This window comes from Equus przewalskii, chromosome 27 (genome assembly GCF_037783145.1).
Source record: "Equus przewalskii isolate Varuska chromosome 27, EquPr2, whole genome shotgun sequence".
Classification (NCBI taxonomy): Eukaryota; Metazoa; Chordata; class Mammalia; order Perissodactyla; family Equidae; genus Equus; species Equus przewalskii.
This window is the reverse complement of record NC_091857.1, coordinates 35152745-35170046: the sequence shown is the minus strand read 5'-3', so window position 1 is coordinate 35170046 and position 17302 is coordinate 35152745. Positions and strand designations below refer to the sequence as shown.

General features: G+C 36.3%; 1 protein-coding gene across 1 annotated transcript in view; it reads left to right on the top strand.

Moving 5' to 3' along the window:
• BRWD1 (bromodomain and WD repeat domain containing 1) overlaps positions 1 to 17302 on the top strand; it is a 136825-nt gene that overhangs the window by 74100 nt on the left and 45423 nt on the right. The window contains exons 21-27 of the mRNA XM_070597488.1: positions 1906 to 2037; positions 9524 to 9618; positions 11573 to 11762; positions 13148 to 13273; positions 13377 to 13484; positions 16163 to 16287; positions 16946 to 17028. Of these exons, the coding sequence (XP_070453589.1) occupies positions 1906 to 2037; positions 9524 to 9618; positions 11573 to 11762; positions 13148 to 13273; positions 13377 to 13484; positions 16163 to 16287; positions 16946 to 17028 (859 nt within the window). The remainder of the gene's footprint in view (positions 1 to 1905; positions 2038 to 9523; positions 9619 to 11572; positions 11763 to 13147; positions 13274 to 13376; positions 13485 to 16162; positions 16288 to 16945; positions 17029 to 17302) is intronic.

Below are 17302 nucleotides of genomic sequence, written 5' to 3'. Positions count from 1 at the left end.
AAGCAGAAGGTCAAGAATAATATATAGATACTTCTTGATCATCCAATTAACCAGCAAACTTAGAAGGACGATGCATATGTATATTTAGACAAAGAACTGGAGGGAGAAGGAAACATTAACCAGATGGAGGCCATAAACCTAATTCGACATCTTATCTGGGCAGGATTCCTTTCTGATTGTCTCACATGGGACTGTGTGCTCCTCCATTAATTAACTGAAAAATATCTTGAAAGTTACCTGCAGGTGGTCACATTCTCTTACTGTATCTAATTTTCCCGGGAGGTAGTGCCTCCCAAGCAGCCACCCAAAGGAGTGAAAACTGGAGGTTAAGAAAGGAAAAGGAATGAAGGGCAGTTAAAAGCAGCACAGGTTTCAGAACTATGTGAGGGGCTGGCCGGTTATTCTTCACCAAGGGGCGACCCTGCACCCCTCAGCGTTAATCGGCTGGACCCTGTCAAACAGCCGATCAAATGATGTAGCCACGGCTCCCAGCAGTTTCCATTCGCTGTTGATATTTTTCTCAGTTTTTACAGTCACATTATTTTTGTTGCCTTTGTTTTTGATTACATGTTAAATGTTAGAGATTCAAAGCCTAGGATGTTATTTCTTCCCAGAGAAGATTTAAATTTGCTTCTGGTAAGCTTCTAGGGCCACCGTCAAGCCTGTGTTGCCTTAATCCAAACAAGGATGGGCTTTCGTTCCTTGAAATTACTGTTCTTCTGTAGTTTACCTATAGGTCTAGGCTGTAGCCCTTTGGGGTAACAGCCAAAGCCTGGGGTGTTCTAAACATAGGAGGCTCTGAATTGCGATTTTGTTGGCCTAACTCATGAGTTTAGTCTGTCAGTTGTTTGCTCCCTGCTAAAACTTTCTGGTTCCTCGCCTAGAGTGAAATTCTAGAGCTCTTTTTATTGTTTATCTTTTTTTCTTGTCTTGGTCCTGTAATTCTTCATAGCCTTGTTAGGTGTGTAATGCCCTCAAACTGATATTTTAAAAAAATACGTATTTTGACTGATTTTCTTGTTCTTCAGAGTGGTTGTTTTGGTCCACTTGGGTTTATATATTATCAGTTGTGAAATTCATCAGTATGAGTTTTTTTAACACAAGTCAGTACTGACAAATTAAGGAAAGCACAATTCATTTTAAAATCAGCCAGTGATACGTTGAGATGTTAAAAGACACTGCTATCAAACAGATGGTGCTAATGTAAAAATTGATTTGTGTATCAATTCAAGAAAGATGTACTTTATCTGTTGATTTCATGTATGACTTTGGTGTTTGAGGAGTAGCATACACCCCTCCTCTTTAAAAAAAAATTCAGTCTACCCGTTTTTTTGGCTGATTTTTAAAGATTATTTGTTTTGATTAAAAATATGATATTTAAAAAATTCAAGAACTGAAAAGTACTGACAACAACAAATCATCCAAAAACCTGGAAATAACTAGGGATAATGTTTGAGGATTATTTCAGGTGTTTTTCTATACCTGTATATTCACACAGTGATATATTCGTTAAGGTTGGTTACTGCATCATAATGTATAAATATATATTTTCACTTCTGAGATGCATATTTTTGAAGTGATGTCTTTTTTCGGTTATTGTTACTATTATCTTATTCATGGTAAACCAATTAACTTATAGTTTAATTTGGAAAACACTGATCTGATGTGCCTAATTTAGCCATTTCTTCTGAGTATCTTAAAATTAAAAAGACCGAGGTTGATTTAACAGGATATGGCAAAAATACTATCCACTCCAGAATATTTTCTTTCTTTTTGTTTTTAACTATTACTCTTTTTTATTTTTTGCCTTAAATCTTTTTGGAAATTTGATAGAATGCTTGTTTTGTTGAAGATTGTACTTATTTAGGTGTTGATTTTCATCTGTGTGTTTTCTTTATATTTCAGTCTGATTCGGTTGTTATGATGTCCCAGTCTAGGCAGAGGACATGTAGACGTAAATATCCAAATTATGGTAGAAGAAATCTTGGACGGCTTGAGTTATCTTCTGAGAATGAATCTTCAAGCTCTGTAAGACATGTGAGTTTCATAACTTTAAAATATATGAAGTAATTTTTTTTGTTTTAAGAAAATTTTATAAAACTTTTTCTTTCTTCCCCGCAAAGCCCCCCAGTACATAGTTGTCTATTTTATTTGTGAGTCCTTCTAGTTGTGGCATGTGGGCTGCTGTCTCAGCGTGGCTTGATGAGTGGTCTAGGTCAGTGCCTGGGATCCGAACCTGCAAAACTCTGGGCTGCTGGAGCAGAATGCACGAACTTAACCACTTGGCCACGGGGCTGGCCCCTATTAAATAATCTTAAATAATTTGTCTTAATTCTTGAATTTGAATCTACCTGGAAATTAAGGGAAAATACAGTATTCTGTAGAGATTAAGATGAAATTTTAGATTTTGAATTTTAACAAAAATTTTGAACAGCTTTGTTTTGAGATATTTATTTATACAGATATACAATGCAGTGGTTTTAGCATATTAGTGGAATTGTGCCAGCATCACCAGTATTTAATTTCAGAATATTTTCATCACCTCTAAAAAGAAACCCTATACAGAACTCATTTGCTGTTACTCCACCTTCCCACCTCACCCAGCCCCTGGCAGCCACTGATCTTTCTGTCTCAATGGATTTGCCTGTTCCTGACATTTTCATATCAATGAAATCATACAATATGATTTGTAACTGGCTTTTTTCACTTAGCATAATGTTTTCAAGGCTGACCCACGTATAGCATGTATCAAAACTTCATTCTTTTTCATTGCCCAATATACCATTGTATGAATAGACCACATTTTGTTTATCCACTTATCAGCTGATGGACATTTGTTTTATTTCCAATTTTTGGCTGTTAGGAATAATACTGCTTATCAACGTTTGTGTATGGGTTTTTGTTTGGATATAAGTTTTCAGTTCATTTGTGTTTGTATCTAGGAGTCAATTTGTTGAGTCATATGGTAACTCTGTGTTTAGCATTTTGGGGAATTGCTACATTGTTTCCCAAAGTGGTTGCACTATTTTATATTCCTGTCTGTAATGTATGAGGGTTCCAGTTTCTCCACATCGTTGTCAACATTTGTTATTGTCTGTCTTTTTGATTTTAGCTCTCCTAGTTGGTATAAAGTGACGTATCACTGGTTTTTATTTGCATTTCATTTTTCCTAATGACTAAGGGTGTTGAACATGTTTATGTGCTCACTTTCTATTTGTTTATCTTTGGGGAAATCTATGCAAATCTGTTGCCCATTTTTCAATTTGTTTGTCTGTTTTTTTATTAAAGATTGGCACCTGAGCTAACATCTGTTGCCAATCTTTTTTTTTTTTCTTTTCTTATTCTTCTCCTCTAAGGCCTCCAGTACATAGATGTAGATTCTAGTTTTGAGTGCCTCTGGCTGTGCTATGTGGGACGCCGCCTCAGCATGGCCTGACGAGCAGTGCCATGTCTGTTCCTAGAATCTGAACTGGTGAAACCGTGGGCCGCCAAAGCAGAGTGCGTGCACTTAATCACTCAGTTATGGGGCCAGCCGCTGGTTGTCTTTTTTTATTGCTGTAAGAGTTCTTTATATTTTCTGAATTCAAGACCTTTATCAGATTTGTGACTTGCAAATATCTTCTCCTAATTAGTGTGTCTTTTTCACTTCTTTGATGGTTGTGGACGAACAATTCATCTAATTCCTTTATACAACAATAGGATAGTTGTCAGGCATAGGGTTTGAGTTTAAATCCAAATTCTTCCACTTTGACAGGTTGTGTAACCTTTCTGTGCCTCTGCCTATATCTGTAAAAGTAATTAATAGCGTGTCCCTCAGAGGTGTTGTGTGAATTAATTAATCATGTAAATTGTTGAAAACAGTGCCTAATATCCAGTAATGTTATCTATTATCATCAAAACTGTTCATTTAAATAATTTTGTTTTATATAGTGGGACTATTTTTACATTATTCTTTTCTTATTTATAATGTATTGAGCATGTTTTACTTAATGATTTTGGGTAGTTATGAGAAACATTCCCACCCATCCTCTCTAGATAACCCATTTCACTAGTTTATCCTTTCTGTGTTTTTCCCCATATATTCAATCAGATATGTACATATTATATTATTTCTCCGTTTCTACACAAAATATGGCATATTGCAGATGCTCTTGTGCACTTGGTTTTTTCCCTTAAAATACTTTTGAAATCACTCCCTATCAGTTTATAAATATCTTGCTTATGTTTTTTTAAGAGTTGCATCATACTTAATTGTGTGATTCTAACAGTTTATTTAACCACTCCCCTGGTTGTGGCCATTTAGGATGTTTCTGTTAGGAATAATGCTATGTGAATAATCTTTTGTATTATGTATGTATTTTTCTACACTTGGAGATGTAACTTGGGGATACATTTCTTGAAGTGAGATTTTTGGGTCAAAAGATAAATGCGTAAGAGTTTTATGAGATAGTGATAAAAATTACTCCTAAAGGAGACTTCCGCCTTGCATTTCTGTCTACCTGTGCTGTATGAGAGTGCATTTTTCTCTACCCTTTAGCCTACAGAGTGTGTTATACTTTCTAAATTTTGTCAGATGAATAGGTGAGAGATAATATCTTAGTGTAATTTTATTTTTTATGCTTTGGCTATTTTTTTTAAAGTGATAAAATATATACATAACATAAAATTTGCTATTTTCACTTTTTAAGTGTACTGTTCAGTGGCATGACTACATTTACAGTGTGTGTAATCATCCATCACTATACATTTCTGGCTCTTTTTCATCTTCCCAAACAGAAACTCTGTATAGTCATGTGTTGCTTAATGACGGAGATACTTTCGGAGGAATGTGTCATTAGGTGATGTCGTCGTCGTGTGAACATCATGGAGTGTGCTTAGGCAAACCCAGATGGTATAGCCTACTACACACCTAGGCTATGTGATAACTGATCTTGGGGGCTACTGTTGTACTTGCAGTCTGTCATTGACTGAAGCGTCCTCATGGGGTGCATAACTGTACTCATTAAACAGTAACTCCCTATTTTTCTCTCTCTTCAGCCCCTGGTAACTTCTTTTCTACTTTCTGTCTCTATGAATTTACCTATTCTGGGTACCTCATGTAAGTGAAATCATGCGGTATTTCTTCTTTTTCTTTGGTTTAGTTCACAGTGTAGTTTTATTTTGAGTTTCTGTTATTCATGAAGTTGAACATCTTTTCATATATTTAGAGTCTCTTTTTTTCATTTTTGTGCATTGTCTGTCTGTCTTTTGATTGTTTTTTTTTTCCTGCATTTTCTCCCCAAATCCCCCTGGTACTTAGTTGTATCTTTTAGTTGTGGGTCCTTCTAGCTGTGGCATGTGGAATGCTGCCTCAATGTGGCCTGACAGGCGGTGCCATGTCCATGCCCGGGATCCGAACCAGTGAAACCCTGGGCCGCTAAAGTGGAGCACACGAACCTAACCACTTGGCCGCAGGGCTGGCCCCCTTTTTTTTTATTTATCGTTTTTTTGGTTATTTTCTTGGTCTTTTATCCCCCCTCAATTTTTAAAAGTTCTTTATATATTAGGTATGTTAGTTCTTTATCTTTGATATGTATAGAAAATATTTTCTCCTGGCTTCTAAGTTAGTGGGGTTTTCTCTGCCATTATATCTTCTAAGTAGTGATTATTTGTATATATGAAGACTGTTGATTTCACTAGGCTTAATGTTTTACGTATCTTGCTGTGTTAACTGAATTTTTGAGTAAATGTTATCATTGAACTCTGCAGTTTTCCAGGTGTGTTCTCATTTAAACATATACGTAGTTTTACTACTTCTCTTGTAGTTTTTAGACCTCTGATCAATTTCTGTAGTTTAATTGCATGGTTTAATATTTCTCATACAATATTGAATAGTAGTGGAGAAAATGGAGCAATATTCCTGTTGTTGGTGGAAATGTGCCTCCCATTTTCACATGAAGTAAGATGCTTTATTTTAGGTCCCTAGAGTATGTTAGGGAAATAACTAATGCTTATTTTCTTAAGTGTTCTTTTTGAAAAATCAGGAATCATTATAAGTTTTCTCTTTTTAAATCATCAGGGGTGTTAATCTTACGATTTTTCTCTTTATAGCTGTTAATTTGATGTATTTTCAGTTAATGGGGAACTTTGAAGCTAACACATGTAGACAATGTAGGATCTTAAATCACTTTGACCTTTTAAAATAAATCGTAATGTCTTGCTGTGGTAGTTTGTTTTACCTCTTACAGTGGTGTGAAATTCATTCTCCTGTGTTGTTGCAGAGTGGTGGCGATGGCTGTCTCTGTGTGTGTGGCTGGGTGTGTATGTGTTAGTTCCCTTCTATTTTGATTTGTAAAGCACTGATAGTAGATAGAGCTGGACTGATTTCTAATTCCAGTGTTTGTACTTAGTCTCCTGTGACCCCCCAGGCATAATTTACATTTCTTAGCCTTGGGTTTCCCTGTATATAAAGAGGTAGTAGTGGGCAGATAGGGACTTGAGAGATGATACAAAATTCGTAGGCAGGATGGGTCCAAGTTTTGTGGGGTTTGAAGCTTGTTGAATTTTAGGGACCTTCCTTACGAAAAAGAACTCAAAAGTTCTTTAGGCATAGGGCCTTGGCAATTTAAATGGAAAGCCTGTGAAACTTGTTTCATTAGCTTTATGTTAACCCTACCTCTATTTACAGGAGTGTTTTGAGAGTTAGTTGAGATAATACATTTAAACATTTCACAGAGTGGCTGGTTTCCAGATAGTAGCTTTTTTTTCTTTTTTCCTTTTTTTTTTGGCTGAGGGAGATTGGCTCTGAGCTACCATCTGTTGCTGATCTTCCTCTTTTTGCATGAGGAGGGTTTGCCTTGAGCTAACATCTGTGCCAGTCTTCTTCTATTTTGTGTGTGGGATGCTGCTGCAGCATGTCCGCTGAGGAGTGGTGTAGGTCTGCATCTGGGCATGTACCCAGGCCACCAAAGCGGACCACACTGAACTTAGCCACTACTAGGCTGTGGGATTGGCCCTTAGATAGTAGCTTTTAAGAGTTTCTTGAATTACTGTGATTTTTTTTCAAAGTTCATTTTGAGCAGAAAAAGCAGATTTCTGTTCAGTAGGTCTAGTGTGACAGGCCCAGGAATCTGTACTCCTGAAACATCACTGAGTTTACATTTTGAGAAATATTCTTTTAGAATATGTTGACTTTGCATTTTGCCTGTTCAACTGAAGTAAACTTGAGATTTGGTCTTTCAAGGTCTCATTCTCGATGGCATTTTCATTATCCATTATTGATACACCTAATGTAGGCTGTTAGAGGAAAAGGTCATGTCTCAATTTAAAAGTGCCTGCCTAGTATGCATGACCAGAACTTAAAGTAGACTGTAACTATTAGGGTTGTGGGAATCAGATAGTTGTTTGTTCCCTTCTCTTCCCTTTATTGACTTAAAAAAAAGAAAGACTTTGTCTTAGAGCAGATTCAGGTTTACAGAAATATTGCACAGTAAGTACAGCAAGTTCCCGTAAACTTCCTCTCCCCTGCACACAGTCTCTCCTCTGAGTAACATTTTGAAGACGTGTGGTACATTTGCTACAGCTGATGAACCAATTTTTATACATTAGCATTAACCAGATTCCGTAGTTTACATTAGGGATCGTTCTGTGTTGTACAGTTCTCTGGGTTTTGACCAATGCATAATGTTACGTATCTACCATGACACTATCATACAGACTAGTTTCATGGCCCTAAAAACCCCTTGTGCTATACTTAATCACCCCTCCTGCCCTCCCTCCTACTGAGCCACTACAACCACTGATCTTACTACTGTTTCCATGGTTTTGACATTTCTAGAATATCATATAGTTGGATCATACAGTGTGTAGCCTTTTTAGATTGGTTACTTTCTAGTAATATGAGTTTAAGTTTCCTCTATGTTTTTTCATGGCTCAGTAGCTCATTTCTTTTTAGTGCTGAGTAATAGTCCATTGTCTGGATTTGCCACAGTTAATTTATCTATTCACCTACTGAAGCACATGTTGGTTGCTTCCAAGTTTTGGCACTTGTGAATAAAACTGCTATAAACATCCATATGCAGGTTTTTGGAGAACATAACTTTTCACTGCATTTGTGTAAATACAGAAGAGTGTGATTATAAGTCTATGTTTAGCTTTGTAAAAAACCCCATTCTTAACAATGAATGAGGGTTCCTGTTGCTCCATATCTTTAAGAAGTCAGTTCTTGGGGCTGGGCAAAATGTGTGAAAGGAGTCAAAAGGTACAAAATATCTGTCGTAAATAAGTCATGGGGGTGTAATGCACAGCATGATGACTGTAGTTAATAATATTCTGTTGCATATTTGAAGGTTCCTAAGAGAGTAAATCTTAAAAGTTCTCATAGCAAGAAAAAAACTATGTAAGGTGACAGATGTTAACCAGACTTACTGTGGTGATCATTTTTCAGTGTATACGAATACAAAATCATTATGTTGTACACCTGAAACTAATATGATGTTGTTTGTCAATTATACTTCAATTAAAAAAATGTCACTTCTTCCTGACCTCATTTATAGATTCAACACAATCCCAATCAAAATTCCAGCAAGTAAATTTTGTGGATATTGACAAAGTGATTCTAAAGTTTATATGGAGAGGAAAAAGACCCAGAATAGTTAATAGAATACTGACAAACAAGGAAGTTGGAGGACTGAACTACTTGACAAAGACAGTATAAATCTACACTTTTCAAGACAATGTGGTATTGGTGAAAGAATAGAGAAAGAGATCAGTGGAACAGAATAGGAACCCAGAAATAAACCAATGTAAAACGCAAAACTATAAAATTGCTGGGAGATAACATAGAAGAAAATCTAGGTGACCTTGGGGGTGTGGTGATGACTTTTTAGATACACTGTGAAAAGCATGATCCCTGAAAGAAAAACTCAACAAGTTGAACTTAATTGAAATTAAAATCTACTGCACTTGGAAAGATCTTAAGAGAATGAAAAGACAAGCCACAACTGGGAGGAAATACTTGTAAAACTCATATCTGATAAAGGACTTGTATTCAAAATACACTACATATTTTTAAACCTTATCTCAATAGGAAAACAAACCCAGTTTAAAAATCAGCAAAAGAGCTAACAGACACCTCAACAAAGAAGACATACAGATGGCAAATAAGCATATGAAAAGGTGCTCAGCATCACATTTCATTAGGGAATTGAAAGTTAAGATACTGCTACACACATATGACAATAGCTTAAGTCCAGAACAGTGAGAACCTTTACATTGACCTGTTAACTTAGAGAATGGCCCGTTGCATCAGTTTCTTTTGTTAATAGTAGTAGTGTTAAGTCTCATAAACATTCTCTATTGCCTTATGCTTTGATAAAAAATATGTAGTAAAGACAGTTGCTGCTTAAGTTTATCTAATTATATTTTATCACTTGATTATCTGCTTGCTTCTGAGATGAGTAGGATAACTGGTTTTTCTTGACTTGTGTTATTTAACCTCAGAGATCAAGATTTTTATTTTAGTTTTTTCGTCCTCACATATTAGGAGACTTCCTGTGATCAAAGTGAAGGTTCTTGTTCTTCTGAAGAGGAAGAATGGAAAAGTGATAGAAGAAGTGAAAGTGACAGTGAAAGTTCAAGGTATCTATTTTTAATTGTTTTGATCTTTTAAGCATTTTCGTCATAGCCTTGGATGGAGCCGTACTTGACTGCCATTCAAGATGCACTACATTCAAAAGGAGAAGAAAACTGGATTAACAGCTGTTTCTATAGAAACACTTGGGATATTTTTGTTTGACTGTAAACATTTGAGCCAGCAATGTAAAGTATGCACACTCAAAATATCCATTTTATCGCTTCTCGGCCTTTGGCTAAGATCAAGTGTAGTATCAAAATATCCATTTAGTCTTGGGCTGCATTTATAAAGAGTCGTATCCAAAGTATGTATGGTGAGGCACTTGTTATATTTATTATTAGTTATTGTGCGTGCTAATGTTTTGTTTAATTTTGATATCCAAATTTTATGGGAACAAGGTATTAACATCTGTTTCTCATCTTGGTAAATGTCAGCTTCGTCTGCCAGATGCTCAAGCCAGAAAACTGGACATCAGTGTCTCTTCACAACGTATCCATCCCCAAGTCTAGAAAATTCTCCCTTCTAAATATGGCTCAAATTATTTCTGTTTCTATTGATACTATCCTGGTCCAAACCATTCTACTGTCCTCTCTGTTTCCTTTCTTGTCTTCCTTTATTCCATTATGATTAGGAGCTGCAGTGAGTTTTAGAACACGTCTACTCTTATTTTTTTTTTAAATTGTGGTAAAATATACATTTCATGAAATTGACCATTTTAACCACTTTTAACCGTACAGTTCAATAGTATTAAGTACATTCACAGTGTGTTGTGCAACCAATCTCCAGAACTCTTTTCGTCTTGCAAAACTGTGTACCCATTAAACAGCAGTTCTCCGCTTCACCCCTCCCACCCTGGCAATCACCGTTCTCCTTTCTACCTCTATAGTCATTGTCTTTTAATTCAACTTTCCTTGAATATACAAAGCATATGCTCTTAAAAATTTTTTAAAGAGCTCTTTTTTTTTAATTTTTTGAGGAAGATTAGCCCTGAGCTAACTACCGTGAATCCTCCTCTTTTTGCTGAGGAAGACTGGCCCTGAGCTAACGTCCATGCCCATCTTCCTCTACTTTATATGTGGGACGCCTACTGCATGGCTTTTGCCACGCAGTGCCATGTCCGCACCTGGTATCTGAACCGGTGAACCCCAGGCCACTGAGAAGTGGAACGTGTGAACTTAACCGCTGGGCCGGCCCCTAAACAGCTCTTTTTAAAAATAAATAGCTTTTGGAAATGTGTGTGTTTGTTGGCTTGAGCCTGAGAGGTATGTGGTTGGCCAGTGGTGGCCCCTGTAGAGACCCTCACCATCCTTTTCTGTGTTTGCTGAAGCTAATAAGTGGTCCAGGGACTAGTTTTCTAGATCTAGTTTCCTGTTTGACTCTGCTTTTGCTTCAGAGTCGGTTAGGACTAGTCCCTCTGTTGGATCTTCTGTCATATCAGAGAGACTCCCCCTCTTGGCAAGAAGCTCTGACCAGTTATAGCTTTCTGTTTGGTGTGGCTCTGGTCTTCTTGGGCTTCCCTGTGTATTAACTGATGGTTTGTCATTCCAGTTAAAATTTCTATACTCTGTTCCTGAGCCTCCTGCAAGTTAGAGGGGTTCTTACTCTTACGGTTCTGCATGATCTCTACTGTTTTTATAACTACACTTCATTTTTTGAAAGAGGAATAGTTGGCTCTAGATGTTGTCTTCCATGAGGTCTCATCTGTATTATACTTAAAAAAACTTCCTCAGGCTTACATCCTTTCATAATTTCCAGTGTCAGTAAAAGTCTCTCTGTCTCTCATGATCTTTAGTTCTTTCAGTATTTGTTGATAGGGCAGAATGTTCAAGTTGAATCTTCCTTGGCCCTTTCCTTTCCTCGTCCTTGTCTCTCCTTCTCTCCTCTTAAGGTTATATGATTACTTCGGTATTAGGGCTTAGATTCTGGTCCCGTACAACTTAAAATGTTTTCCTTTTCTAGTGACTCTTCCTCTAGATATTCTGATTGGACAGCTGATGCAGGCATCAATTTGCAGCCTCCTTTACGAACATCATCTCGTCGGCGGATTACCCGATTTTGCAGTAGTTCAGAGGATGAAATGTCTACTGAGAATTTATCTCCTCCAAAAAGGAGACGAAAGAGGAAGAAAGAAAATAAGCCTAAAAAAGAGGTAAGAAAAGTATATCTTTAAAAGTAATATTTATCTACATTATCATGGAGGCGTTTCTGTCCATATTTAGAAATTAGAAATATTTGGGAAATTGGAGGCTTATTTTTTTTCATTGACAGTGTTAGGTTATGAGGAATCAAATGTAAAATGCAAACTTATTTTTGGAAAAGGTACTTTATGATTAAAACTTCTCTGTCTGCTCTGAGTTGTGCTTGGCAGCTTACACGTTTCTGAATCTGAAGCTAAGAGAAAACTGTATTTTGCTCAGAATCCTACTATAACTTATCGTCTCTTATCGTCAATTTCAACACCAAAAATATACTTTAAGGCATTTTATGGCACTTTCTTCTTGTTTTGTCTGTTATTGCCATGTTTCTCATTTTTATTTGACGTGTTTTATCTTCATACTTTTCTCCTGATTGTGGTATCCCTATTCTTTATTGTATGTACAGTGCATCTGCATGTGTTGTGTAGCTAGCTGTCATTATTTAAAGATGCTCCCTCTTTGTATTAGTTATCTATTGCTGTGTAACACATCACCCTAAACTTAGCTGCTTAAAACAGAAACAGTATTTTTCCATGTTTGATGGATCAGGAATTTGGGAGCTGACTAGCTAGGTGATTTTCGGCTTATAAGGTTGCAGTCTTCATGTTCGCTGGGGTTGAAGTTGTGTGAAGGCTTGAATGGGGCTGGATGATCTTCTTTGAAACTTATTCATATGGCAGTTGGCTGGTGGCCTCAGTTCCTCATCACTGGGCCTCTCCATAGGGCTGCTTGAGTATCTTTCTGACATGGTAGATGACTTTCCCCAAGAGCAAGTCCAAAAGTGTAAGCAAGGGCAAAGCCCTGATGCTGTTTGTGACCCAGGTTTAGAAGTTGCACGTTGTCCTATCTGCTTTATTCCGCTTGAGTATGAGCAAGTTGAGCTCATACTCAAGCGGAGGAGACTTGGGCTCCACCTTTTGAAAACAAGAGGAGGAGTATTAAAGAATTTATGGTCATGTTTTAAAATCACCAGTCTTAATATGTCAAATCAAGAGGAGACTCCGTGTGATCGTTACTCTGGTGAAATTCAGAGGAGTCCCAGCAGGCCAGGCTGTGTACTGAAGAGGATTTAGGTTGGAAGTTAGTCCCCTTCCATAGGATGTAAAGTGTTATAAAGAATCTATAGAAATTCAGGAGATGCTAGGAGAGTGCTAGGTAGATGTACAATGCAAATAAGTGATATATTCCTGTGTATCTTAAGGAACCAAATATGTATGCTGTCTAAGAACTAATGCCAATAAATAGTCATTCTGAATGGTGAGGGTTCTTTTGTTTTTCAGTCAAATAGTACATGCTGCCCCTTTGTCTTCTTCTAAACTTTGTTTTTTCTGCTTGGCAGAACTTGAGGAGGGTGACTCCAGGAGAGCTTGCAAATATGGAACATTTATATGAATTTCATCCTCCAGTTTGGATAACTGATACCACACTTCGAAGGTCTCCTTTTGTTCCTCAAATGGGTGATGAGGTGAGAGTAATAAAATTTAAAAGCACAAATATGGACCATAAAACAAAATTTATATTACTCTTAGATTTTTATTTATTTTTAAACGTGTACTTCCCTTCTGTAGGTAATATATTTTCGTCAGGGTCATGAAGCTTATATTGAGGCTGTCAGAAGAAATAACATTTATGAACTGAACCCTAACAAGGAGCCTTGGAGAAAAATGGATCTCAGGGTAAGATGATGGAATTATTAAATCATTAAATATTTAGCACATATATTGTTAAATTATTTATAAAGCCATTAAACTACTGAAGGCGTATTTCATTACTGTCTTTCCTTTAATTTTCTACTTAAAACATTTCTGCTCTTAACTGCTAAGCTCTAAGATGCAGTAGGAAGACTTCTCTTTGTCAGTGGGCAGTCTTTGTGTATTGCTGATTGGTGTGTACACCTTTAAGTGTGTTAGAGTCCCTCAGGAAGGCAGCTTTGTAATATATATTGTTAATCTTAAAATAAGTATACCCAGGACAGATTTTCAAAAGAAGTGCAAGTTTTCAAAAGAAGAAATATAAGTTGGAAAAAAGGTCAGCCTCACATGCATAATAAAATAAGGAAAAAACTTGAAGGGCTGGCCTGGTGGTGTAGTAGTCAAGTTTGCATGCTCTCCTTCAGTGGCCCTGGGGTTTGTGGGTTTGGATCCAGGGCACAGACCTACACACTGCTCATCAAGCCATGCTGTGGCAGTGTCCCACATACAAAATAGAGGAAGATGGCACAGATGTTAGCTCAGCGACAGTCTTCTTCTCCAAACAAAAAACAAAACACAAAAACATTTTAGCTCTCCTGTATTTAACCAATTTTGTAATTTTTCTTTTACGTTTATGTTTTTTTATATTTAGCGATTAACAATGGTTTTGCTTTGTTAACAGTGGTTTGGATTGGTGTGATAGGGTACATGAAACAGTCCAAGCTTTCTAGAGGATATCTTGGCAATTAGAATTGAAACCAAAAATATTTAGACTTTTTAAATCAGTGATCTTACTTCTGGTAATTTAGGAAACAACCAGAAATACATGTAAATCTATGTGCAAGGCAATTCTTAGTCACTGTTTATAAAAACAAAAAATTGGAAAAAATCCACAATTTCCTACAATATTGAATAAATCAAACCATGGTACATTCACACAATTGACTACTCTGTAGAGCCCACCATGTAATTGAGGCTTTCAACATATTTGTTGAATGAATGATGGTTAAATTTTCACAATGTATTACTAAGAGGAAAATGTGATGTGAGATGCTCTTTGTGTTTATGATAGTAAAAATTTAAAGATATGTAGTTAATGAAAATAAATACATCAAGGTGTCCTTGTGATTATGTGTGGAATTGCATCACAGCTGATTATTTTTTTCTTTATATATTTAAATGTTTTTGATACTTTTAATAACTCTTGGAAGATGAAAAAAACTTTTAACAAAGTTTTAACACTCATTCAACTTAGTAGCTGTATTTCTATGAATTTGGCTTTAGATATGTTTGGATTTATTTGTGTCTCATAAATAAATTCATTTATTACTGTGTACCTAAGTAGAGTTGATCCTCATTATTCACTGATTCCACATTTGTGAATTTGCCTACTTGCTGTATGTTATTTGTAACCCCGAAATCAATACTCAGGGTGCTTTTCTGGTCACTTGCAGACATGCACAAAGTTGCAAAAAATTTGATTTGTGTGACCAGCATGTTCTCAGCTGAGGTTGACCAAGGTTGATACCTTCTGTTTTGAAGGCTCTCATTGTAATTAAGTCTTCCTTCTGTGGTCTGTTTAATGCCACATTAAAAATTTTTCGCAATTTTGTGCTTTTTTAGTGACTTAGGTATTTTAAAATGGCCCCCAAATGTAGTGCTAAAATGCTTTCTTATGTTCCTAAGCATAAGAAAGTGGTGATGTACCTTTGGAGGAAATATGTGTTTTAGATACGCTTTGTTTGGGCATGAGTTGTAGTACTTTTGCCTGTGAATTCAGTGTTAATAACATATGTTAAATGAAGTATCTTTAAACAGAAACACATAAGATTATATAAACGTAAGATTATCTATTGATTGGGTGACTGCATTGTTGTGACCAGAGGCCTGTAGCAACCTAACCCTGTATTTCCTCTAGGAGCAATGGTTAAGTATTCACTAATTCAGTGTTCGAGTTGACTCTGTACAACATAACTACTGTGAATAATGAAAATCAACTGTAGTTAGCACTTTGGTCCATTATAACAGTCATATTTGTGCAATGAATAAATGGATGGATGATTTCTTGTATTCCTAGTATTAGGGAAACAGATACTGGGGGAAGGCTAATTATGGCACATCTATTGATGGGTACTCCAATATGATAGGGACTTTCTCCTGTTCACTGTCCTATCCCCACTGCCTGGCATAGGTCATGGCACGTGGTAGATCCTCAAGTATTTATCGAAATGTTTTAGGTAGAAATTTTAATATCAGGATTTTGAAGAATATTTAATAAATTAAATGCTTACACATTTTGATCTGCATAATACAAAATTATGTAAATGAAAATATGTCTCTAGGAAGAGAAGAAAGCCAGAAGGAAATTCAAACTGTCCAACAGTGGTTGTCTTTAGATACTGAGCTGATTGGTGATTTGTGTGTTCCTTTTTATACTTTTGTGGTATATTTTCTTATGTGAGTATATTTCTTATATTAGAAATAGTAGTAATGTCTATCTTCAAAAAAATGTGAAAATTAACTTAAAAATGATTGTAATTAATGGTCAATTAAACCTGTCGGTTTGATGTGATGACTTAATTTAGCAATATGTGAGAATTACATTCTTGAGGAATTGCTTTAACTATTTTAAACATATATTCTTTTAAAAATGTCTGTTAAAGGATCAAGAATTGGTCAAAATAGTTGGAATACGATACGAAGTTGGGCCCCCTACACTCTGTTGCCTCAAACTAGCATTTATAGATCCCGCAACTGGAAAACTTACCGACAAATCTTTCTCTATTAGGTATGTGTTATTGTTTTCATGGAATTATTGAAATTTAGATTTTTCCCTCTGGCTGATTAGCATGCCTTTTCCATTTAGCTGCAGGGTAGATAGTAAAACGTTGTGGACAGCCTAAGATGTTGGCTGAAGTTCTGATAGATGGGAACCTATTAGAAGTAAAAATAGGGGTGCTACAGCAACAATTAAGTGTTAACATGTTTTATCCACTTTTCCATGCCACTTAAATGAGTGAAGAATTCTGTCCGTAGGCGAAATTGCTTTTACTTTTGTTTTGAGAAAATTGAGAATAAATAATTTGCTAAACCTGTCCAGTATGGTAGCTATTAGCCACTAGTGGCTGTTGAGCACTTGAAGTGTGGCTGCTTCGAATTGAGTTTGATAGAATTGTACACACTGGATTTTGAAGACTTGGTATGAAGAAAAGGAATGTAAAATATCTCATTATTTTGTATTGGTTATTTTCAACAGTTTTAGGATATATTGAGTTAAATAAAATACATTATTAAATTTCAGTGGTTTCATTTTACTTTTTTTTAATAAGGCTAGTCAAAAATTAAAAATTAGTGTATGCACCTCCCATTGTTTCTCTTTTGGACAGTGTTGCTCTGGACTATAACTGGCTTCACAAGTAATTTAATCATCTTTTATTTTTGTTTAGATATCATGACATGCCAGATGTTATTGACTTTCTTGTATTGCGTCAATTTTACGATGAAGCAAGACAGAGGAATTGGCAGTCTTGTAAGTCTGTTTTTATTGAGTTTTATGTACCCTTAGAAATTAATCTTTTGGGGCTGGCCCAGTGGCGCAGAGGTTAAGTGCTCATGTTCCTCTCTGGTGGCCCGGGGTTCCCAGGTTCGGATCCCAGGTGTGGACATGGCACTGCTTCGCCAGCCATGCTGTGGTAGGCATCCCACATATAAAGTAGAGGAAGATGGGCACGGATGTGAGCTCAGGGCCAGTCTTCCTCAGCAAAAAGAGTACTACTGGTGGCAGTTAGCTCAGGGCTAATCTT